We start from the raw sequence: 24,082 nt of genomic DNA on the forward strand, positions 1-24,082 counted from the left end.
GGAGTTCCTCATCAAACACATAAAATATCTTTTATTGATCAGGATGTGGGGTTGTTTTGCCACAAATATTTTCAAATATATTTGAGAAAAAAATTAAAAAATAGTGTTTGGTCATACGATTTGTTATTATTTGACAAATATATTTGGCAAACATTTCAAGTTCAAGCATTTGAATTTTTTTTAAAATTTAAAAATTACCCCAAACTTTTATATTTTATAAAAACACCCATCATTTATCAATCTCAACTAATATCTATTTGTCAATCAATATGTGAAACGTTTGAGTATGCGATTAATGTATTGCTTTTGTCAATATTGTTATTTATGTTATAAGATTATTTTTTAACAAAACATGTTTATTATAAAATGACAATACAAATTTATGGGTATATTTTTTAAATATATATATATATATATTTCCAAAATTTATGATTAAACACATAGTAAAAAATGACTTACTAAAAATATTTGAAAATTTATGGTGAAACGCTAGCTTCGGTTAGCTTTTTGATCATATATAACCTATCCACAAGGTTTGTTCAGTTAGCATCAAGATGGCAAATTAAACGATGGACAAGTCAATATAGAAATTTCTTTGGAGGTCCCAATTAAATCCATAAACTATCCTATATAGTTTGAACTTTAGTACGCGTTGTTTCCACGATATTTCCATAAGAAAATGACTAGATTTTTTTTATTTTTTTTTTACTAGGTTGAAGCAAATTAAGACTTTGGTCCTTCGCACGAAAAGTCCATATTATTGGGTGGTTTTTTATTTTTACCTTTAAGTTTATAGTTTAAAATTTTTTGTCCACAAGAAATTAAATGAAAATATCCTTGACATTGAAAAAAATTACAAGGCACTAATGAAAGACATAACTTAGTTCTTATAGAACTTATGCGGATAGAAGCATAAGTATATACAGTTTCAAAACTCATAAAGTTATGTCACGACTTATCACTTATTCCTAAAGAACTTTTGTCATAATTAGTTTAGACAAGATAAAAGTTGTCTAAATTTATGTCTTGCGAATTAGATACTGTACCAAACAAGTTATTTTTGCCCACAAATTTTCATTATATGAAAAGCATTGACAAAAATTAAAGATCATTCAAATCAGTGCAAAAACTTGATTGGGACTTATTAGTATTAGGTTAACTTTTTTATCCTATAAAACCTCATCAGAAGGTTTGTTCAGTTAAAATCAAAATGGCAAGTTTAGTAAGAGGAGGAGACAAATACATAGACTACTTGAGAGATGAAGAACTCAAAAACACCAAATGGAGAAATGGACCTCCTAGTTATGATGTTGTTGATAAGCTCTTTGAACAAGAAAGAACTCATGTATGTTTCTTTTTTTTGGATTAAAGATTTCAAAAATCTTCTCGTTGATACATATTTATCCCCATCTCAAATACATCCCTCTCCTCTCTGATATAAACCCCTCTCCCCTATGTATTTGAATGGCTTATCCCTTCTCTGATACATCCCTTCCCTTTCGGATATATCCCTTCTCTACGTAAAAATATTTATCTAAAACTGAATTGATTTGATTTGGTTATTTGGTTTAATCCAAATAGTGCACACCTAAGTCTTTCATTACTCTAAGTCGTGCAATATTATTATGAGTTGCAGCAACTACACCCTTGTTCACCGAATCAAGGCTTCGGTAAAAATATTGCAGCAAAATGTTGCCAGGGAAGCCATAAGTTGGGCTTGCAACACCAACTTCTTGAATCGCAGCCAGGTCTGGTGAATTGGCTCACTCTCCAAACACTTGAAGCTTTGGATGCTGTCCTGAAGAGTCATCATCTTCGAAGGAGGGAAAAATCGCACTTGAAATGCGGTGACAAGCTCTTCCCACAAAGTGATTAATTCTCGTGGCAATTCAGTCAACCACTTACATGTTTCTCCCATTAAAGAAAATGGGAACAACTTCAACTGGACCGACTCTTGGGATATGTTCTTGAAGGAGAACGGCCCGCAAACATCAACAAAGTTTCTAATATGCTCATGGGGATCTTCATGAGCCAGCCCACCAAACAACCTTTTTAATTGCAAGAGCTGCAACATAGTACTTGTAATATGGAACATATCGTTCCCTTCAGCCGGAGGCAAGCGAATGACACCAATTCCACCCATTAGATGAGGGTCATTAACATTAGGCTCATTGACATCGTTGAGGTTGCCAATGTCATCTTGGTAGCCCACTTGGCTACAATTGCTTCTGTTCATACTCATTTCCTCTATTCAAAACAGCAACACACAAACCAAAACTAAAAATAAGTAGATTCAACTATAAATAAAAGAGCAAAATTCAACTTAACCAAAGAATCTCAACCAACACCACTCCCCGGCAGCGATGCTATTTTGATTGAATAACGCTATCAAACTCAACTAAATGCGTTGTGGTCGAATCCCACATGGTGTGGTACGTGTTCAAGATTCAATAGAAAAGTATGAATATATTCAAATCAGCCAAAGGAATAGACATTTACGAATAAAAACATAATTCAAATTAGGGGGTGACATAAATGTCAAATAACAGAGGGTTTTGATTTGAAATTATAAGCTACAACAACAACAAATAACACGATAATAACAATAATGAGACGGGTTCTTAGGATGTGATTCGATTATAGGCTAATATAGACAAATGGGTAATTGCAATTGTTAGTAAATTGATGTAAATTAGTGAATAAGCTAGACTATAGAGGAAGTAAATTTTCTCTCGAACAATTTACTCAGAATCAAGTCAATTTCTCTCGAACATTGACAATCATGCAAAATAAGAACAACCTAAACCTTAGTCCATTCACTCTCTCGAGCTGAATGTGTGGAAAAGGGTTTAGGATTCACTCTCTCGAGCTGAACCCATGACAACCCAATACCTACAGACCATCAATAAATAATCTTGGTTTTAAAACCTCTCTCTTAAGCAAGCCAAAAATACGAAGGTAGAACTGGATTTGCAACTACAATTCTTTAAGTTAAACCACAATTAATGATTGAAATCACTTCTAAACAACATTTAAATGAACAATTAGCAATACCCATAAACTAAATCAGCCCATAATCACATAATCACACCCCAATAATTGGGGTTTTAACTAGACATCATAAAAAGATAAAAAGCGTTACAAAATTGTGTTTCCATCAATTGGGTAAGATTAGCTTCGTCTTTACAAATGTCCAAATTGAAGAATCCCAAAGACCACTTCAAATTTCTCAAAAGTGAAAAACTTCAATTCTTCAAAGCTAAGGAAAACTTGTATCAATACTCAAAGTTCAAACTGAAAATTAATTCTAAAGATTGTTTAGAATAAAACTTCTTAAAAGATAATGTTTGAAAATGTATTTATAATTGCCAAAAATATGCTGCAAAGGGCCATTCGGCTCAGTAAGTCGAGCTCGCCGACCAACTCGGTGATCCGCCCTTTGGTCAATTCCATCACCTTTTTGCCTAGGCCTTCAGCATCCTCCAAGTCTGTAACTTTAGGCGATCTAACTCTGCATCACAGAACCACTCGGCGATCCGCCGACTGGTCCTTTCTCTCGCCAACTTGATTTTTTTCCTTCAGGGCTTGGCACACTGCAACTTTAGGTGGTCAAATGGCCACTCGGTGATTTGCCAAATGGACTTGGCGATGACCATACTCTCTTTTCTTCCTTCTTTCAGCTTGCTTCGTTCCTTTTTACAAATTAGTGTCCATGCTTTGTTTCTCAATCTATATACCTGGAAATCAAGAGTTTTTATCAGTTATTGGCACAAAATAGGCATTTGAGGACACCAAATCATTATAAATAAAGCTCTAAATGAGTCCAAATCTAGGACTCATCAATGGGAACAAGTCGTTACACTTTCATAATTAACCAAAGGTTTCAAATTCAAGTAATAGAGATGGAAAACTTTTTGGGGGTCCATTTAAATCCCTTTAGGGGACCTACCTAACATGAATTTAAAGTGATCGGACAACTGAGTTTTGAATGCTGAAAATCTAAAAAAGGAGAGAGTTAAAAACTTGAATTCTGATACTGACATTATTGAGAACTACTTTGGAACCATTGTTACTTTGCAAACAAACTATCCCAATGCCAATAGTTGCAACCTCATAATTACTTCTTATTTTCATCATTTCAAAATTAACTGGAGTATAAGAAGAAAATATTCCTTCTTTGGCATGAAATGATAAGTAGCACCAGAATCCACAAACCATCTAAACTCATCATAAATAAGATTAATGGCAATTTTACCGCAAGCAACAAGAAGATCATTCTTAGCAACAATAGCAACACGATTTTCATTATCGCCATCTTTCTTTTGTTGTCTCATATCTCTCTTGTACCTGTAGAAATATTTCTTGATATGACCATTCTTGTGGCAATAGTCACATGTAACATTCTTGTATTTAGACTTTGACTTGGCTCTACTTTTATCTCTATTATTTTGACATCTGAACTTTCTTATCCCCCTTGTCTTCAGTAGCCAAAACATCTAAGTTTGAAACAGAAGAAGATGAGGCTTTAGATCATCATCTCATATATTCATTCAAGACCTTTTTCTTTGCATAGTAGAGAGTTACAACAACACTAGAAGTAAAATTTGTCAAAGAAACACCGGTAAATGCATCTTCTTGACAAATAGAAGATCTTTCATCTCATATTTCCAAGTATAATTCAAGTTGGAAGTGAGGTAATCACAGCCAACTTGTTCAGCATAGCAATATGTTTGATTCCAGTTAAAGCTTTTGTGAGAATGTCGGCCAACTGATCACAAGTATTGATATGATAAAGTGAAATTAAGCTTTCTTGGAGCTTGGATCTGACAAAATGGCAATCCACTTCAATGTGTTTGGTCCTCTCGTGGAACATGGGGTTCTTGGCAATATGGAGAGCAGCCTGGCTATCACAATACACAGGGGAAGGACCAATGGGAGGAACAGTTAACTCAGTAAACAATCGATGCAGCCAAACTAGTTCGCCAACCACTTTTTTTAGTGACCTATACTCAGCTTTTATTGATGACAATGATATGGTGTCCTGTTTCTTGGATTTCCAGCTGATAGGACTGGTGCCCAGCAAAACAATATAGCCACTAACAGACCTCCTAGAATCAGGGCAAGAAGCTCAATCAGAGTCACAGAAAGCCTGTATACCAAAATCAGGAGAAACAGGCATAAAAATACCCAAAGTAGGGTCTTTCTGAAGATATCTTAATATATGAAATGCAGCTTTGAGGTGAGGTTCCCTTGGGTCTTGCATGTATTGACTCAAGTGTTGTACCCCATAGGTGATATCAAGTCTAGTATGAGTAAGAAAATTTAACTTTCCAACCAATTTTGTATACAAAGTGGGATCAGGCAAATGTTCTCCTTCATAAGCTTTGAGTTTAACGGTAGGATCCAAGGGAGATGTTACAGGAGTGAGACTACTAACATGAAATTCTTTAAGGAGGTCCTGAACAAATTTCCTTTAGGATATGAGTATTCCATCATTCTTGTACATAATTTCTAATCCTAGAAAATAGTGCAGCTTACCAAGGTCCTTGATTTTGAACTGATCATTGAGGAAACTTTTGAGACTAGTGATTTCCTCAGTATCTGTTCCTGTTATAAGAATGTCATCCACATAGACCCCCAGAAAAACAGTAGAGTGCCCTTTTTTTCTAAAAAGTAAAGAGTAATCATGTAGTGACTGAGTATAACCCCTTGAGTTGAGAGCTGCAGCCAATTTCTCATACCATTGTCGACTTGCTTGTTTCAATCCATAAAGTGACTTATTGAGCTTGCAAACCAATCCTATATGTGGCACATCAAGACCTGGAGGTACATCCATATAGACTTCCTCATTTAAATCTCCATGGAGGAAAGCATTATTCACATCAAGTTGGTATATGCTCCACTGTTTCTTAGTAGCAATAGCAATCAAAGCCCGTACATTTGTCATCTTAACAACTGGAGATAATGTTTCTGTATAATCTATGCTATGATGTTGAATGTACCCTTTTACCACTAGCCTTGCCTTATACCTTTCTACACTTCCATCAGCCTTATGCTTAACTTTATAAACCCACCTACAACCAACAGACTTCTTACAAATAGGTAGAGGCATGAGAGACCAAGTGTTATTATCATGCAGGGCAGTAAACTCTTGGGTTATAGCTGTTTGCCAAGTAGGATCAAGAGCTGCCTCTTCATAACTGGATGGCTCACAATCATTAGTGATATTTAAAGCAAAAACCTGACTGTCAGGATCTAGATCTTCAGGAGATATGTGGTGATTTAGAGAAAAACAGGCAGTTAGGGAAGAAGGATTTAATGTGGATTGTTTTGTGTTAGGTGCAGTGCAAACATAATCAGATAGGTATGAAGGTAATTTATGTGCTCTATTAGATTTTCTGGTTTCAATATTGTGTTGTTGGACTGGTTGTGAAGGTGAAAGTGTGGTAGGTTGAGAAGATGTGGGAGTGTCAATGAGAGAATGGGGAGATGAACACGGAGGTTCAGGAGACATTGGAGGATTTGTATTACATGACATGCTTTGATCACACTGGACATGAGAATTGGATAAGGAGTAAGAAACAGGGTCAACAAAGAATGGAAATTGAATAGGAGAAGAAGGAAAAGAAGTAGGATCTGCAGATAAAGCAAAAGGGAAAATTGTTTCATGAAAGGTCACATCTCTGGAGACATATAACTTCTTAGTGGCCAGACTCATTACCTTGTATCATTTTGTGCCAAAGGGGTATCCAACAAAAACATGTGGAGATGTCCTAGGGTCGAACTTAGATCTTTGTGATTTAGGGATGGTTGGGTAACATAGGTATCCAAAACTTCTCAGGTGTGAGTAAAAAGGCTTTTGGTTATATAACAACTCATAAGGGCATTTATTTTTAAGGGGTGTTGAAAGCAGTCGATTGATGATGTATGTAGCAGCTAATATTCACTCACCCCAATATTTTGTTGGTAAGTTGGACTGAAAAAGAAGTGCCCTGGCAGTTTCAAGTATGTATTTGTGTTTTTTTTCCACCACACCATTTTGTTGATGTGTGTATGGACAGGATTTTTGGTGATGAATGCCTTTGGATTGGAAGAATATGATGGACTCAGTATTGGTGAACTCAAGACCATTGTCTGATCTGATTACCTTTATGGCGGTTTTGAATTGGTTCTCAACCATATTGGTGAAGACTTTAATAACATATAGAGCATTGCTTTTGTGACTAAGTAGGTGTGTCCAAGTTGACCCACTGTAGTCATCTACAAAGGTAATAAAGAATCTGAATTTATCAAGTGTGGATATTTGGTATAGTCCCCACAAATCAACATGCACTAATTCAAATATAGTAGAGCTTTTGTGAATATTTGGCAGAAAAAGCAGTTTGGTTTGTCTTGCCATAGGACAAATGGGGCAAAGGAAAGGTTGTTTGGGAGAGAAGTCCATAGGGATTGATGGTATACCTTTCATTTTTACAAAAGGAACATGGCCGAGTCTATAATGCCACAAGAGGTCTGTACTGTCAGCCTTTAATAAACTAGAAGCAATACTCACATCAGCAGAAACAACATTGTTCTTATTATCAGATAAGAAGTTCAATACATTTTGATGAAGTGAACAAGAATGGGAATTACATTTGCATTTGCAACACATTTTATCATGTCTATGAAGGGAAAAACAAGAAACAGGATCCTTTGTTGAGGTAGGATGACTGCTCTTTTGGAGACAGTTGGAGCACAAGAGATACAAGCCATCATGCACTTTACCAACTTCCAGAGGCCTCTTCAGTGAAGGGGCCTGCAGAAGACAAGAGGTGTTAGTGAAAAAGACAATACACTTGAGGTGCACTGTTAGAGAGTTGACTGAAATCAAGTAATATTGGAAAGAATGGATGAACAAAACATTGTACAGTGTGATCTGTGGTGTCAGTTGCACATTTCCAACTTAACCTTGTATCCATTAGGTAGTCTAACTAATAAGGGATATGGTAGTGTAAAAAGATTGGTGAGGTGATGCTTGATAAAGGTCATATGGTATGATGCCCCTGAATCTATAATCCACACATCAGATTTTGTTTTATAACATTCACATGAGAGTTTGTCAAAAGTTACAGAAGAGGTACAAGCAGTGATACCTGCAAAGTTCATTGCTGAATTAGTCATATTGCCAGAGTTCTCTGTTTTATTGAGTGTTTGAAACTGATGGAGTAGATAGGCAAGTTGATCACACTGTTCCTTAGAGATGCCAATATTTGAGTTGTCTTGATTGTTGACTTGATTTTCAGATCCATTCCCCTGTTCCATATTGAGACCACAAGATAATCCTGCAGAGTTAGCTGCCACACTTTTACCTTTGTTGTTGTACCTGTAACCATTATTTGCTTGCCCATAATTTTGTTGCCTGTGGGATTGATTGTAATCTGGTTGTCCATAGTTCTGTGGTCTTTGAGATCTATTGTTCCCATTGTAGGAATTCTGTGGGTATCCATGTAGCTTATAACATTTTTCTTTGATGTGACCTAGTCTCTTACAGTGATCGCAGAAAGGTCTGCCTCTGTGAGAAGAAGAAGAAGAGTAATTGGGTTTGAAATCCTTACTTCTTGAAGTGTCTGAAGTATTAGCAGCAAAAATGCCTCCTGACGATGTTCCTGAAGTACTAGCATGAAGAGAACTGGATTCAGCAAACAATTGATTATTTGGCATAAACTCTCGTTCTTTCTCTTCCTTAATCAATAAGGCGAAAACTTGTGCCATTGATGGAGGAGGATTCATCATTAATATGTTTCCTCTGATTATTGTGTAAACTTCGTTTAATCCCAAGAGAAATTGAATTAACCTCTTATCCTGTTCGACTTTGTGCATAAGATCCTTTGCTCCACAAGTACATGCACATTTGCAATGACTCTTTATGCATAAACTGCTCAATTCCTCCCAAAGTTTCTTCATCCTAGTGTAGTAAGTTGTGATATCCAAAACGCCTTGAACGAGATCATTGATTTCCTTTTGAACCTGATATAACTTGACACCATTAGTCTGATCGTAACGATCTTCCAAATCATTCCATAGTTCCAAAACATTGTCTACGTATTCGACACTATCATCAATATCTCTGCTTAGGGAGTTAAGGATCCAAGACGTAACCATGTCATCACATCGTTCCCATTGCCTATACTCTAGATCATTAGAAGGTGGTTTCTTAGCTTCGCCATTTATGAACCCTAGCTTATTTTTTACAGATAATGATCTAAGTATGCCTCTTCTCTAGGATCGATATCCAATCCCATCGAAAGGAACTGGTACGAGAGAAGCACCTGGACTATTAGATGGATGTAGGTACAAAACACTACCTACTTCAATCGTTTTAGTAACCCCTAGATCAGTGACTTCCACCATTGTAGCAGATCAGAAATTTTTTTTGAAGAAGCGAACAGTGAAGAAGGCGACGAACAACAACAAGAGAGGAAAAAATTTTTGATGCGATCGGAGGAACCTGAAACAACTGGAGCAGCGATTCTTCAACAAAGAGATGAGAAAATCAGGGATGATCGATTCCTTGCTCTGATACCATGATAAAACTCAATATTGAGCATGAAGATCCACCATTAATGGTGGATTCTAGAACATACTGTATTCAGTCAGTTAGAGAGGATCAATTGAGAAGATAGACTTTTCTCATTTCTGAATGATAAAATCAACTGTAAACTGCATACAATGTGTCACATTTATACAACTTGATGGAATCTAGAAAGTTCCTAATCAAAGCATAGACGGAAATCTAACTAACTAACAAAATCTGTTAACTAACTAACTCTGTGAAACTTTACTGTTAATTAACTAACTCTGTGAAGTTAACTGTTAACTAACTAACATAATTATTCTCAACATTTTATTTTCTAAATGATATTTCATTTTTTTTTTGTCACAAACACGGAACACCATATACTTAAACATTAGTATTTCTATAATAAAGAAAAATAAAGTTAAAACTGGAGTTCTCAACCTTCCAAATCCTAAGTTTCTATATGCTTGGTTCACATGAGATATTGATTTTGATTTCTTACCTGACTTTGATTGTCTAGGAAACATTACAGATTCATTATGTAGTGTTATTAGAATTCTTGAACAAGTAATTGTATAAATCTTTTTTAATGTATCCCTTCCTTTAAGTTGCTTCTTGATTAAATTTCTCTACTTTCAGTTGTTATTCATTTCCTTTCAATATAAAACAGAAAATTCCCTAAACAATGTTAGCGCAATTCTGCTTCGTATATGAATCCATGATAATTTGATAGAATACAATCTTGTTCCAAGAATAGGTACTCGATAGGATAGAATGCATTCATTCAGAATCAAGGAAGACAAACATGATTTTAGGATGGTATTTCGAGCCCCCATAGTGTTGTGTTTTTATTCGAAATTAAATTAATCAACTCAGAAAAATGTGACAGTAAGTTGAAATAGACAACTAAATTTGAAAGATAACTTGAAAAGTTGTACAAATTAGTAAAATGTAACCAGAGACTTGCATCTCCAGCTTCCTTCCCATGCGGATTGTGTCGTTGAACAGAATTGGTTCTTGGTTCATTTGATGCCTTAGCCATTTTGAATGCATATTTTGACCCGAAGCAAAATTATAATATCGTTGTAAGAGTGAGATCACTGTAAACTTCCCACAGCCATTTTCTCCGACTACACCAACTCTCTGTATGTATGTATGTAAGCAAATGTAAATGTTCATGGTTCACCAAATACACAAGTAACTTATTTATGGGAAAATGTGTTGCACGTTTATCCTTATTATTGTTATATAAATTTTTTAAATTTAAAATTGTGTTATCTAATTGAAAATGCTTAAATCAGCAATATTACTTAATTTTTGAAAACTCCATGAATGGATGTTGAATCTCAGCTCAACTTACAGAGCAATTTGAAGAGAAAGAAGAGATTGTATTGAATTATGAACCATCTTCAATGAATCTATACATATATGCCCTTTTATACTAGTCGATCACTAAAGACTACAAAATATCTATACAGCTTTGTAACTAACTACTGTCACCTCATCAGTCTTATAACTACCTTTTAAATGCTTCAACTAACTCAACCATACAAATTTGTATTTATTATATTAAAATGGTGATATAATAAAATTATATTTCTATTTATAATTTTTTAAGAATGTATCAAGTCAATAGTAGACAATTATTATTGGATATAAGGTAAATAACTAGAAAAATCTATTAAAAACCCGTGCCTTGAGACAATGGGCATAACTTGTGCCTTGAGACACAAATTTAGTAAGTAGTAAAAAAATTTCAAAGGTATAAAATTTTAAAACTGAACTATTGGTTGAAAGGCATAATTTGTGTTTTGGAACATAATTCGAATAATGTGGAACTTTTTAAGATGAAACATGTTAAAACTACTTGTGACATAAGTTTAGTGGTATGAATTTTACGACGAAAAAATTCGCTAGATACGTAACTAGGCATAAGTTCAGTGTATGAAATATTCTAAAATCTAAATTTGTGTCTTACGAGGCATTCTCATCATTAGGTCTTAAAACTCTATTCATAGTTAAGCTTGATGCTTATAATTTATAAGGTTGATGTGTATAATTTAAGGAAATAGACATATTTTATGTGTTAACTATCTAATAGATAAATGAGAATATATGTAACTTTTTCAAAATTTAAAGTGTTTAATTCAAATATTTTATTAGAAAATTAGAAGTTCAATTGAAATATAACTAAATCAAATGTTTTCTACCCTAACAGGTTGAAGAATTGACTGTATATTAAACTTTTAAATTAAGTTCATACATATTATTTAAGGATGTTCGTGGTTTGGTTTGAATCGGTTATTGGTTAAAATAAAAATAAAATCAATATAGTCTATTTTTTTAGTTTCTAAAATCAAATCAAACCAAACGAAAAAAATAATTATCGGTTTGGTTCAGTTTTTCTAGCTTTTTCGATTTGAAAAGTAATAATTTTTTATAGGACATACGTTTCTCGATAGATACAAACACCTAGTACATTAATAATCCACATGAAAGCTACTGCTGGTTCAATTAAGCAATACTAGAATTATTATTACACGAACAAAGTGATTCAACTAAGAGAATGTGTGATTATCTTATGTGAGATAGGGTACGTAAAGACTAAAGTAATGAATTTTGATGGACTTGAACTCATGATTGTAATAGTTGGGCTTGAGAAAATGGTAAAACAAGAACCATGGGACATTTACACTCATGGAGTAATGACGACGACTGTAGTCAGTATCGCTTCTTCATCACAGAGCTCAAGAAGAAAAGCAAGTCGCGATGTGGGAAATAAGGGCAGTTGGAAACAGCAAGACAAGAGGAAACCTGTTCGAAAGAATGGAGGACCAGTGATTGGATACAAGAAGAGCATGTGTTACATGAATAAAGGCTATAAACAGGAAAATGGTCATTGGTTAATGAAGGAATACCACCTCTCTACGTATATTCTTGACAAATTTGACAAGGATTGCAGAGATTATGTTCTCTGTGCTATTAAGAAGACAACTCGTATCAAAACTCCCACAATGAAGTTGATGAATGCTGTTCCTGACCAAACCTCGGCGTCTGTTGAATCAACAAGTTATGATGAGGCATTAGAGTTGCTGAACATAAAATCAGTCTTATAACTACCTTTTAAATGCTTCAACTAACTCAACCATGCAACTTTGTATTTATTATATTCAAAGGGTAATATAATAAAATTATACTTCTATTTATAATTTTTTAAGAATGTATCAAGTCAATAGTGGACAACTATTATTGGACATAGGGTAATTCACCAGACAAATCTATTAAAAGCATGTGCCTTGAGACAATGGGCATAACTTGTGCCTTGAGACACAAATTTAGTAGTAAAAAATTTTCAAAGGCATAAAATTTTAAAACTGAACTATTGGTTGAAAGGCATAATTTGTGTTTTGGAACATAATTCGAATAATGTGGAACTTTTTAAGATGAAACATGTTAAAACTACTTGTGACATAAGTTTAGTAGTATGAATTTTACGACGAAAAGTTCGCTAGATACGTAACTAGGCATAAGTTCAGTGTATGAAATTATCTACAATCTAAACTTATGTCTTACGATACATTCACATCATTAAGTCTTAAAATTCTATTCATATACTTAAGGTTGATGCTTATAATTTATAAGGCTGATGTGTATAATTTAAGAAAATAGACATATTTTATGTGTTAAATTAACTATCTAATAGATAAATGAGAATATATGTAGCTTTTTCAAAATTTAAAGAGTTTAATTAAAATATTTTATTAGAAAGTTAGAAGTTCAATTGAAATATAACGAATTTGAGTGTCTAAATCAAATGTTTTCTATCCTAACAGGTTGAGGAATTGACTATTTATTAAACTTTTAAATTAAGTTCATACAAATTATTTAGGGATGTTCGTGGTTTGGTTTGAATCAGTTATTGGTTAAAATAAAAATAAAATCAATATAGTTTGTTTTTTTAGTTTCTAAAATCAAACCAAACCAAACGAAAAAAATAACTGTCGGTTTGGTTCAGTTTTTCTAGCTTTTTCGATTTGAAAAGTAATAATTTTTTAGAGGACATACGTATCTCGATAGATACAAACACATAGTACATTAATAATCCACATGAAAGCTACTGCTGGTTCAATTAAGCAATACTAGAATTATTATTATACGAACAAAGTGATTCAATTAAGAGAATGTGTGATTATCTTATGTGAGATAAGGTACGCAAAGACTAAAGTAATGAATTTTGATGGACTTGAACTCATGATTGTAATAGTTGGGCTTGAGAAAATGGTATAGTTAAAGACTTAAGTTAATTAAAATTTAACAAAATATTTATATTTTATTTATGAATAATACATAAATAATTATAAAATTTATATATCTAATTTATCGGTTCGATTATTTTTGTGGTTGTTATTTTAGTAAAACCAAAATCAAACCAAATAGTATCGGTTTTCAAAATTATAAAACAAACCAAACCAAATATTGATTTGATTAGAATTGCGGTTCGATTTAATTATTTAACCATAACCATGAACAACCCTAATATTATTCATATACTCCATCCGGTCCACTTCATTTGTCGTTCTTATTAAAAATAAATTATTCAAAATAATTGTCTTATTAGAAAAAATAAGATATAATTAACTAGAGTATTAGTTTCCATTTTGTCCTTGCTCAAAAAATGTAAAGAGAAATTAATGTGGTGAAAAATATGATTAATATTAAATTGAGAATAACGAATAAATAGAAGTAGAATCCTATCCCAATTGTTCTCTCAATTTGTTAGGCCCATGAGTAAAAAGCCCATATTCATCTTATTAGGGTTTCGCCGTCAACACATCTCAGCTATATATTCCCCATATCCACCATTATCAAACACATCTCAGCTACTCAACAACTACTTCTTTCTCACTTTTTTTCACACACAACACATATTTATTCATCTTTAATTTGAGCTGTGATGATATCTAGAGAAAGTCATGCACCACTCTGATATTAGTGATGTGAAATTTCTCATACCCATAATTATTTCTGAGCTCTTTCCCTTGATTATTTTCGTTTTGTGTTAATTCTTCTTTTATATATATGAGCCATGTGATGCGATCTTTGTAAAGATCAAACCATGATGCGGACCGTACATAGCCATAAGCTTTTGGGGATGAACTTTGGTTACTGATGGCTTCTTTCTGCATTTTTTTGAACCTATTTTTTTGGGTTTTCGTTTATTAGAAATTATATTCGTTTTTTTTTATCTTTGCTATTTTATGATTTAGTTTTGAATATTTCTGAAATTGAGGGAGAGGGAATTAGTAGTTGTCAGTGAAAGATGTATGGGAATATGGGTGAAGGAGAGGTTATTGGAGTGGGAGGAATCGAAAGATATAAGGATTTTATTTATTTTTTCAATTTGATTGGAAAAATAGAAAAAAAAAGAATTATGTCTTTCCGATGCCTCCCATTCCCATGGCTTCCGTTCACTTCTCCCATTCCTCATCTTTCATTCTGTTTGGTGAAATTCATCAAATCCTCTCTGTTCTGAAGATTATATTTGTTATAATTGCTAATTTACTAGTTTTCATTGCCGTATTTCGTTGTTGTATTTTGGGGTTGATCTGTGATGATGAATTTTAAGGCTTGTTTCTCAAAACATTCGCAGTGGCCGTCTAACATCTTTTGCCTTCGCATAATGCTGCTTTTATCCTTCCTTGGATTTTTTGTTCTTTAATCTGTGTTTTATGTTTGTATCAGTTTGGAATTGTGATAATTTTTGGTTAATTGATTGATTTGAATCTTAAATTACATGGTGTCTATGATGATAATTGTTAAGGCTTGTTTCTCAAACATTCGCAGTGGCCGACTAAGAGCTTTCGCCTTCGCCAGGCTTGAGAGTTAATGCTGCTTTTATCCTTCCTTGGATGTCTGAGACACCATTATCATGTTTTGCTATTTTGCTGATGAATCTATCTGGGGTTTTTCTCCATTTTGGGTTTAGCATGTAATTTTGCTATGTTGTGGTTTGTTTTTTTTGCTTTTGAGCTATCATTTATGTTAGCAAATTCAGATTTTTATTGCTAAAGATCATAGCTTTTATGAAAATAATCCATTAGCTTATGAAATTAGTGTATCTTGGACTGTTAAGTCTGCCTCTCTAGCAATGAAAGAGTTGTTTTAGGGATGAACAAGTCCCTGATAAATGAACCCATTCATCACTTTGTCAGCATCACAATGTTTATGTTTTGCTGATCATTATCGGATGGTACAATTTTGAATTGTTTTAAGAAGTTGCTGTGTTTTACTCAACTGTTTTGTTATGTCAATGATGATAGATCCTAAGGCTTGTTTCTCAAAACATTCGCAGTGGCCGCCTAAGTGCTTTCGCCTTCGCCAGGCTTGAGAGTATATGCTGCTTCTATCATTCCTTGGATGTCTGAGTCTTTTTAACTAAGTTTAAGTTTAAGCTATGTTAGATTTGGTTCTTGTTTGATGATGAATATCTGTGTAATCGTCTTAGAACTAGTGTTCAATTGCTTTTCTATCCTTCATGAACTTCTTGTCTTTTGCCTATGATGATAGATCCTAAGGCTTGTTTCTCAAAGCATTCGCAGTGGCCGACTAAGTGCTTTCGCCTTCGCCAGGCTTGAGAGTATATGCTGCTTTTATCCTTCCTTGGATGTCTGAGGCCTTTTTTGCTAGTATAGTGTAGTATTTCCCCTTTGCTTCTTTTTTTGATTGTTCAAATATCTTTGAATTCAAATTGTATCCTATTTAAAGTAGGTGTTAGATACTGTCTTTTATGTTACCACACTAGTAATTGTACTTGTCACTTGGTGTTGCCTTTTAATTAGTTCCACTCAATTTTATTTTCTTTGATTGGCTTTGATGTTAACCTGATACTATATCATTGTCATAGATGGTTGGAATTAAGCTTTTATGAATATTTGATTCGTGTTCCTAGTAAAGTTTGAGCTTCCTATACATCCATCTACTCTTCCCTACTCAGGTTCCTCGCATGGTTTTAGCAATGGTGTTTCTCTATCAAGTTTGAGCTGTCCTGATCAATTTATTGTCCTTTTAGTACATTTTATTGTTTTGTATATGGTATTAGCACATCTATGACTGTGTTATTGTTTCACAAAGATATAGAGACCAATAGTATTGCACACATATATGTGCAACTCCTAATACTAGTGTTTATAGAAGCTTTTGCATTGTCCTATGAGGATAGATCCCAAGGCTTGTTTCTCAAAACATTCGCTTTAAGAGCTTTCGCCTTCGCCTTGAGAGTTTATGCTGCTTTTATCCTTCCTTGGATGTCTGAGGCTTGCCTTTCAGTATGTTGCTTTCACCCCCCACCCAATTTGTTATATTGCAGCTATTGCCTTTTTCAGTCTTCACAACATTTCGTACTCTAAAATTACATAACATATTGCCTTTTTCAGTCTTCACAACATTTCGTACTCTAAAATTACATAACATACCCGGTGAAATTGCACAAGTGGAGTTTGATGATGGATTGTATGCTGACCTTAGTGAAGTTGTTTCATCGGCTCAAGTGCATACTCATATTACATTGAGCAAAATGCTGTTTTTTGGGCTATGATTTTAAAGAGAGAGGATAGAGTGATGAATATCTCATTTTTGAATGAGATTTGGTAGATAGATTTGCATAACAAAGGGTTTCTGATATAGTTGCCCTATATGTTGGTGGCTTTATTATTAACTCTATTGTGCATTGTTCTATTCTTTTGAACATGAGTTTTCTTCACAATGAACCTTCTATAAAATACACTTGATATGAGCCCTTTACACTACAATAAAACCAAACTGTATTTGATAGTATTTTCAGACCAAAAAAATCAAGTAAATTTATTTTGTTGTTTACATATTATAATAACCTTAATCTAACATAGTACAATATTTTTGACTTCAGAATTTGTGTTTGTATTCTGATAATAGCTACTCTTTTTCATATATCAATTCAAATTTGTATTTTATTAGTCAATTTATTTTGCTGTTTATCTATGACTATTATAGCCTATAGTACTTTTCTTTTTGAATTTAAAATTTGTGTTTGTACGTAATTAATAGGTGTTCTCATATATCAATTGAAATTTGTATATGTATATATATATTTTTTTTATATATTCATGCTATATAATATCTATATAAAAAATAAATAAGTTTTTGAGACCTGCAAAGTAAGGGAATTACATGTAGAACATTTGAGGTAATGATATTCTTTTTTGAAATAATTGAGTAAAATAAGTATATATTTAAATTTATAATTATTAAAATTCTAGCTTTTAGTTACACAAACAAGAATGACAGATAAGTAATAAATAGTGCTATAGTTTATAACAAATGCTTTACAAAATGTCTATTTATATGGTAAATAAAATTTAAATTATAATTTAGAAAACCTTTTATTAATTACAAGCATTACTCATTTAACATGAAAATAATAATAATGGGAAAACCACAGTTCATAGACAGATATGGAGAGATATTTTAATGAACCATATTAATAATTTTATATCTCTGTGTATTTTTAAAAAATGAATTTTTGTGATTATAAATTTTAAATACATATAAGTTTATAAAAAGCCATTTGTCAACAATTACGAATAGTCTTTGTAAGATGAGTATGCGTACTTTTTTTTAGATGCATAATTCAAAAGGATAAATACTTTTTTTTACCAAATATAAATTAGTTCTGATGCTTCAAATTTTTTTTTATTTTATTATTTGAAATTTTAAATTATGATCTCAAATTGCATGTTTAAAAGGTTATTTAAAATTATGAATTCATATTGTATGTTCCATTTAAATACTAATTTAATTTGGGTATTGTAATAAAATACTTTTATCAATTATTGCTTTCTATGAAACAAATAAAATTTAAAGTGGACAAATAAAAATCAAATGAAGGACACTCTTCAAAAAAATGAACTATATATGCAGTATTTTAAAGGAAAATCTTATTCATTGTCCAGAATTTAGCCATTTAAAGAAACTTAATAAAAATTATTTACTGTAAATAATTAAAGAATTGTTATATACCAGATATCTTATTGATAATGAAATTAAATGATAATGGGTAAATATATATGATTCAATAAAAAATACTATGTCATGTAACTCAATATATCATATTAATAACATTATATTTGAGGGAGCATTACACGAGATATTAACTTTTTATGTGACATAATTTTTTTTTGATTTACTTAAAATCAAAACAATATATTTTCAAAATAAAAATTAACACTTGTTTTTTTACAACAAATCAATTTCTGATTTACACCTGGTCAAAGGGAAAAAGAGAAATGTCCTAATTGATTAAAACGGAAAGTAAAAAGAAAAAAGAAAAAAAAATTATTATATTAATGGAAAAAACTATATAATAAAAAAAGAGAAAGAAAACAAAGCATCATCATTTGAACCACATAAGCGCCATTTGGCTTTATCCCTTTTTTGGCGCATTTGAATCACATAATTAGGTTTTCATATCCAAGTATGATTAGGGATTGCGTTAAATTGGATTCTTGGTTGCTCGTTTTACTTAAAAAAAAAGCATATATTCTGCCACATTATCATACAATGTATATACTTATTCCACAAGCATATTTTGATGGTTATTAGTTCCATGCTAACATATAGTTGTTACAGTGGATAAAATATAGTAATGTGATTGCTAGAAAAATAGATTATATTTGTAATTTTTAATCAGCCACAAAAGAACTGTGGCTAAGTAATTTTTCTTCTTTTGTCGGAAAAAATGCAGATCATCATTCACGCATACCTTGTAGGAAAAAATAGAGATCATTATTCAAATATTTTCTCTCTCCCTATTCACCTCCCCACATCCTTCTTCCCCATAAATTGAAGCGGAAATAGAAAGAAAAAAAAAGCAAATTTGAAATCAAAATAAACAAAAGAAGAACAAAACTTTTTAAAAAATCACTATCAATTAAAATGGGAATAAGAAAGAAGGCATAAAGAAAAATAAAAATGATGAACAAGGGTGAGTGCTAGGGAAAGAGAAGAAAGGGAGAGGTTTGGGGTGGGCTTCGGTGGTGATGGAGTGAGTGTCGTATAATTTTTAGTTGAAAGTCTTTTCTTTTTAAATTTTAGGGAAAAGGGTTTGAAAAATACTTTAACTTTGGTCAAAATTGTTGTTACGTATCAAACTTTATGGAGGAACTTTTACCCCTGCACTATTTAATAGTGTATTTTAAAGGTATATATGTGCCCACGTGGACACATTACTATTTAAAATGATGCAATATTTATGATATCCACGTAGGCACATATATACCTTTAAAATACACTATTAAATAGTACATGGGGTAAAAGGTCCTTTCCAAAGTTTGGTATCGTAACAACAATTTCGGCCAAACTTGGAATATTTTTCAGACCCTTTTCCCTAAATTTTAACTTGTTTATATTCAAAATTCATTTTTCTAATTATTTTAAATTAAAATGTTACATGTCTTCATTTGGTTTGTTATTTGGCCACATCTTATTCATGTTTCATGTATATTATACACATTCTCCCTTTTGATTAATGATGGTTAGGAAAATGTTCAATATGTATTATTTTCAATTTAAGAGCCACATATGACTTAAGCTTAACCAAAATATAAAGTCATCTAAGAAATATAGTAAAGGAAGAGGTTTGTTTGATCGGCAATTTATACACGAATGTAAAATAAATTTTTTTATTATATCGTAAAAGAAATTATGGATTTTATATAAACAAATAATTATATCCGAATTAGGAAAAAAGAATCTCCATCTTAGGGAGTGAAACCAAACACTTATAATCTTCTATAAAAACATAGTACAAAATAAGCTTACATGACTTTTGAAAACATTTATAGGTATTATTTAATGTTTTTGATTCATTTATCGATCATATACGAAAAATCAGGTGAGACATGATTATTTCTCCACTTTCACCAACATATATATAATGATAAAAATTTCATCTAGCAATCTTGTGAATATCAAAAATTCAAACTTATGTACCACGCCACTGTGACAAACACTCTATAGTCCCATGCAATTCAATTATATTGACTAAAGTCACATGCATGTAATATATATACATAGATCTTAAACACAATACTTAAAAATATGTATTGATTTAATCACAAAATTATTAAGTTCCATTCAATTTGACGCTTTCAGCCACTATGGTTCGGTTTGGATAAATCCAACAACCAAAATAATTTTTTTATTCAAATTCTTATTCAAGATGATACAAAAAAAAAAAGTATCTTAAATAAGTTCTCCACATATTTTCGTATTACCATATTTATGATTTATGAAATTTAGAAATGAACATTTACCGCAATCATGTTCAATTTCGAATAATGCACATTAATTCCATGCAAACTTGGTTAAAGGGGAGAGATTTCTATCACCCTTCACCCTCTCTTGAGGGGAACCACGTTAGACAAAATGTGAGGCACTCGTAGAAAAATTATATTTAATTTTTTATACTTTTAACAAAAAAAATTATTCTTTTTTTGGTTGATACAACTCAAAGAAATTACTTGTTCCTCAAATATAGAGATGTTAATGCAAAAATCCATACTACTCAATTTTATTACAATTTGCAATAATAAAGAAAGAAGACGACATGTTAATTGTTTGATTAATTAATAACTAATCAGTAGTTTAAACCTAAGTAGTCCAATAAATGCTTCAGAATTGGGCATTTCCTGCTGGGTAATTGAAATCAAAAGGAACAATAGAAGCACAATAATCAATAGCTTGATTCATACTTGAAGTAGACGCCGCCATTGAAGAAGAACCATTTATCATACTCAATTCATCACATCTCATATTTACTTTCTTCTTCAATTCTTCCAATGCACACATAAATTTCTCAAGTTCTTCAATTCCCATATCATCAGTCGATTCATTCCACCAAAATCCTCCTCCTCCATTATTACTACCACCATTCACCATCTTTGATTCATCAATAACAATCTCCTCCTTTACCTTCTTCTCCGCTTCCAATTCTCTACAGATCTGAGAATAATATTCATTGCTCTGTTGCACATAGTTCAACTGATCATCGCCGGCGGATTTCACTCCTTCTTCTTCTGATTTACCGGTGAGGTACCGGTCAATGACGGTGTCGGCGCTGGGATGACCAAAAGTGAATAAACGCTGTCGTTTTAGCGACTGAACCATAATAGCGATTTCAGCACCGGTTAAGATGCAAAGTTCACTAGCTTTTTTGAAGAGACCTAAACGGCGTTTGCTAAAGGTAACGTGCCTACTGTTTTGATTTACTATTGGTTTAATTGCAATTTTCCTCCGCCCTTGAGTTTTCTTAACGGCGACGGCGACGGCGGCGTTGTTATTATTATTAATATTCATGGTGGGAGAAAAAGAAAAAGGTTAATTATTATGGCTTGGCAAAATTGGGGATTTTATATTTTATAATTTATAGAGAGTATACAATGGGTAAATAATAATAATAATAATAACGTGTAAATCGAAGATTTTATTTTATAGAGAATCGGAGAATATTTTATTTACTCGTTTTAAATTGTAGTTTTAGGAAGGAATTGGGTTACAAATTTGGAAACTATTACTGTAGGAGTAATAATAAGGAATTGTTTTTCCTAAATAGGAAAGAAAAAGAGTTATTGGGGGAACTTTCCTATAATTTTGGGTACTAATCGGAAAACTAGAATCTCTAATAGGAAAATAAAAATAAAATAAAATATACGCCTAGGATTTTTTTTTCTTACCACATGTGCATTATATTAGACACACTTTTGATATGTAATAAGTATAATCATCGTAGAATATCAAGTCTGAGAATTATTTAAAAATAAAAAATTCACAAACAAAAATTATATCGAATTTGAATCTCCTTTAATGTTATTTTACGTTTTACCGCTTCTGAAATTTGGATAAATTATATCCAATTTGGTTCACACACAAGTTTTTGTGTAGCATTCAATTAATAGGAGTATTCTATCAATTTTCCTTAACCACATCATGAGGATCTCATATTTCAAACAATGGTTTATAGAATTCAGCCTCCATCTACTATTTAGCTATGAACTCGTTATATGAGACTTGCCTAGTGGGACTTACATTTTTTATATGATTTGCGAGCTATCGCATACTGAGCACTTAGCAGATTAACACAAAGTGTTCAGAGACATTGTGACATAGATTGTGGATTGCTATGAGGATTCCAAAAAAAAAAAAAAACTAGGTTTAACAAAGTGTTATTCATATACAAGGATAATACATAACTTTTAACAATGTTTGAATTTATACTTATATATTTAAGTTGAAATATGCTATTTAATTTTTATATATATATATATTATTTCAAATGGTAATAGTAGTAATTCTATTACACATGTGCATTGAGGTGTTAATTAGACACACATTTGATATCTAAGTAAAAAAATTGTAGACAAATTTAAGGGATTATCGATAAGATAAAGGCTTAATTAGCCTTGTCTCTACACAAAGTCTTAGCCCATGTTTTAAGCAAGAATAAATGCAGGTACTGTCAATCTATTTGTTTATGAAGTCCCTGCATATTTTAAATTTGTCCAACGTTTTAAACATATGTATGCATAGATTCTAATATTCATCATAACATCTAAAATAGGATCACTCTTAATTGATTTTAATATTTGGAAGGAAAAACTATGTGCATTATTGGAGATGACTTTTTTTGAAAGCTCAAGGCCTATTTTCAATTACAATAAAACAAAAAAGAATTAACTAATCGGAAAAAAAGAAAAGAAAACCATAACTCACCTCTATAAATTCATAGGAATATATTTCTAGTTAGATATCACCAAGCAAGCTGAAGGTAAGAAAAGTAAAAATAAATAAATAATGGAGAGAGGTTCAAGTGCTAAGTTGGCTTTCCTGCTTTTTCTTTTTCTTGCTGCATCTTGTAAGTTCTTAACCTTCTTTTCTTTATTATATTATATAATTTAGGGGTGTGTATTCGGTTTTTTGGTTTGGTTTTGCACTATTTAGTTTGGATTTTTCGGTTTTTGGTTTTGTAAAAGTGTAACCCAATCCGATTCAAAATAAATTTGGTTTGGTTTGGTTTTCCTCTATTCGGTTCGGCTTTTTTCGGTTTGGTTATTCGGTTATGTCAATAATTAATAACATAACCAAAGTAATAATATTTAATCTCTTAAATATACTTTCTAATATAGATGGGAAAATGCATAAGTACCCCCTCAGCCTATACCCGAAATCCCAGAGACACACCTAACCTTTACTAAGGTCCTATTACCCCCCCGAACTTATTTTATATGTAATATTCTACCCCTTTTTGACCTACGTGGCACTATCTTTGTGGGCCCAGTGCATGTTGACATTTTTTTCAAGATAGTGCCACATAGGCAGAAAAGGGGTAGAATATTATAGATAAATTAAGTTCGGGGGGGTAATAGGACCTTAGTAAAGGTTAGGTGTGTCTTTGGAATTTCGGGCATAGGCTGGGGGGGTACTTATGCATTTTCC

At 32.3% G+C, this 24,082-nt stretch overlaps 1 protein-coding gene, 5 non-coding genes and 1 pseudogene across 6 annotated transcripts; 6 read left to right on the plus strand and 1 right to left on the minus strand.

Moving 5' to 3' along the window:
• The first annotated feature begins 12,168 nt into the window (after positions 1 to 12,168).
• Positions 12,169 to 12,672, plus strand: LOC125852694 (NAC domain-containing protein 78-like; annotated as a pseudogene).
• A 1,830-nt stretch (positions 12,673 to 14,502) lies between these two features.
• On the plus strand, positions 14,503 to 14,589 carry LOC125852709 (small nucleolar RNA Z221/R21b). The gene has a single exon (XR_007445043.1). It is a non-coding gene; the product is annotated as a small nucleolar RNA Z221/R21b (small nucleolar RNA).
• A 765-nt stretch (positions 14,590 to 15,354) lies between these two features.
• Positions 15,355 to 15,477, plus strand: LOC125852706 (small nucleolar RNA SNORD14). The gene has a single exon (XR_007445040.1). It is a non-coding gene; the product is annotated as a small nucleolar RNA SNORD14 (small nucleolar RNA).
• Positions 15,478 to 15,713: 236 nt separating this feature from the next.
• On the plus strand, positions 15,714 to 15,814 carry LOC125852710 (small nucleolar RNA snoR99). The gene has a single exon (XR_007445044.1). It is a non-coding gene; the product is annotated as a small nucleolar RNA snoR99 (small nucleolar RNA).
• Positions 15,815 to 15,861: 47 nt separating this feature from the next.
• Positions 15,862 to 15,985, plus strand: LOC125852718 (small nucleolar RNA SNORD14). Its single transcript, XR_007445050.1, has one exon. It is a non-coding gene; the product is annotated as a small nucleolar RNA SNORD14 (small nucleolar RNA).
• A 123-nt stretch (positions 15,986 to 16,108) lies between these two features.
• On the plus strand, positions 16,109 to 16,232 carry LOC125852715 (small nucleolar RNA SNORD14). Its single transcript, XR_007445048.1, has one exon. It is a non-coding gene; the product is annotated as a small nucleolar RNA SNORD14 (small nucleolar RNA).
• Positions 16,233 to 21,131: 4,899 nt separating this feature from the next.
• On the minus strand, positions 21,132 to 21,946 carry LOC125852704 (agamous-like MADS-box protein AGL62). Its single transcript, XM_049532422.1, has one exon. It carries the CDS (start codon positions 21,944 to 21,946, stop codon positions 21,263 to 21,265), a length of 684 nt encoding a protein of 227 aa, XP_049388379.1. The 3' UTR covers positions 21,132 to 21,262.
• Positions 21,947 to 24,082: the final 2,136 nt, after the last annotated feature.

Source organism: Solanum stenotomum, unplaced genomic scaffold, assembly GCF_019186545.1.
Source record: "Solanum stenotomum isolate F172 unplaced genomic scaffold, ASM1918654v1 scaffold4105, whole genome shotgun sequence".
Lineage (NCBI taxonomy): Eukaryota > Viridiplantae > Streptophyta > Magnoliopsida > Solanales > Solanaceae > Solanum > Solanum stenotomum.